The sequence below is a fragment of the Propithecus coquereli genome, unplaced genomic scaffold, assembly GCF_000956105.1.
Source record: "Propithecus coquereli isolate 6110/MARCELLA unplaced genomic scaffold, Pcoq_1.0 Scaffold239, whole genome shotgun sequence".
Taxonomy (NCBI): Eukaryota; Metazoa; Chordata; class Mammalia; order Primates; family Indriidae; genus Propithecus; species Propithecus coquereli.
In genome coordinates, this window is record NW_012147941.1 from 2787248 (window position 1) to 2789147 (window position 1900).

A 1900-nucleotide genomic window follows, 5' to 3' on the forward strand; every position below is an offset into this window, starting at 1 on the left:
TGTTCTTGTCTCTGCCTGTTCGTGTTTCTGCAACCATCTCTGCCTCTTCTGTCACCATCTCTGCCTGTTCCTGTCCCCGTCTGTCACCAACACTGTCTTTGTTGTCATCAATGCCTGTCTCCATCTCAGCTCGGCCCCTATCCCCAGAAGGACCCCACCTCCAGCCTTTGAGCCCTGCTCTGTCCCTCTCCTGTTCAGCCTTCTGGGTTCTCTGAGATCAGAGGTAACTCCCTTCCCACCCCCAATACACACACTTCTCAAAATTCCAGCAGCCCCAGTTCACTGCCATCCAAACCCGGGAGTGGACCTACAGCGTTGCTGTGGGGGGCAAAGCCTGGGCAGACGGCTCCGCCTTGTCACGTCTTGCAGAGCTCCCAGGACTGCCTGCTCGCCCCCCTCTTCCTATTTGTGGCAACTTCAAATGTAGCACCTTCCTGTCATCTCTCACACCCATGGGACCTCAGCCACAGGCAGCTGCTGCCCGCCTGCCCACCCTGCTTCCTTCCTGGCCAGGGCACCGCTGCAGAGCCAGGAGAGCCCACGGCCCCTCAGGGGCCACGGTATTTGTTTCGAGACCTGAGGCGGGGTCGGGAGGAGAGAGGGAAGGGAGAGGGGTTTGGAGGTCTGAGACCCTGGGGGGCAGGTTTTAGGGTCTGAGGACATATGGGGTTAAGCGGGGAAGGGAGGTCACTGAGGGGACAGGGAAGGGGTCTTGGGCATTTGCTGGGCTGAGGTGATCCCTGTGCTGTGTGACCTCAAGTGACAGATGGTAGAGGAGCAAGGTGCTGAGTTCTCAGGGCATCCTCCCGTCCGGCCAGTCAGGGCACCTGGGGACTCTTGGCTCACTCTCTCAGGCTTTGTCCGTGGCCAAGGTGTGGAGCCCGGGCAGTCTGGGCGACGGGAGTGTCCACAGCTGCCCAGAGGAGCTGTCTGGGTGAGCTGGGATGCGGGACTCCCCTTGGTGGGGAGCCTCTGGTTGGTAGAGTTAGGGACATCTCACAGAACAGGGGTGGCTTCTCAGTTCTTGGTGATCCTGAGGAATCTGGAATGTTCCCTCAGATCTCTGAGCTCACTTGAAATTAACCTCCATGAGGACCTTCCTCTCTCCTCTTAGTACAGCTCTGCTCCTCCCCTGATTGGTTAGTCTGCATCTCCTTCCCACACCTATCAGGAGAGCATCATTGGCTTCCACATGTCAGCACTAAGGCAGTCCCTGCACAGCCACCAGTACAGCCCTCCCATTTTGCAGATAGGGAAACTGAGGCCAGAGAAAGTGAATGGCTTGTGGTCACACAGCATATTAGTGGAAGAGCCAGTCCTAGAACCCAGACTCCTATTTGGAGGACTTTCACAGCTTACCTGTGACTCACCTGTCTTCCCAGCAGGTAGAGGGGACATGAAGGGAGAACCAGCTGCTCAACTGGGTTATTGCCACAAGACCAAGGCCTTGGGGGAGATGAGGGGCTCTCTGTCCCGAAGCCTGGACTTTCAGCTCTGCCAAGGTGACCAGGTAAGGGGGTCTCAGCCTTATCTTTGTGGGTAATCTCCTTATGTTGGGAGGTGACATTAGGAAGAAGCAGGGGATGTCTGAAGGGGCCTAGATCCCCATCCTCCCTAGGCCCGAGCACCTCCTGCCCCAGGCACATCATGAGGATGTGCCCTTGAGGGGCCAGAGACCCTCTCCCCATGCCCGGGTTCCAGACTCTCCTGTGGGGGAAGAAGGGGAAGGCCGATGCAGAAGAGTGGTTGTATGACCAAGGCCTTGGGTCTTAGGGAAGGGGGGTCAGGGCCACCCTGTGGGGTTGACAGTCTTGGATAGGAATTTTCTCCAGGTTCCCTCTGGCTCCATTCAAAACACAGTGGGTGGTCTAAGACACACTGGGGACCAGGGTGGTCGGCC

The 1900-nt window shown here is 57.6% G+C and overlaps 1 protein-coding gene across 1 annotated transcript in view; it reads left to right on the forward strand.

The window, feature by feature from the left end:
• The first annotated feature begins 1336 nt into the window (after positions 1-1336).
• Positions 1337-1900, forward strand: part of ZNF683 (zinc finger protein 683) — a 5901-nt gene continuing 5337 nt past the window's right edge. Inside the window, exon 1 of the mRNA XM_012645943.1 lies at positions 1337-1510. Coding sequence (XP_012501397.1) covers positions 1397-1510 — 114 coding nt within the window. The 5' untranslated portion in view covers positions 1337-1396. The remainder of the gene's footprint in view (positions 1511-1900) is intronic.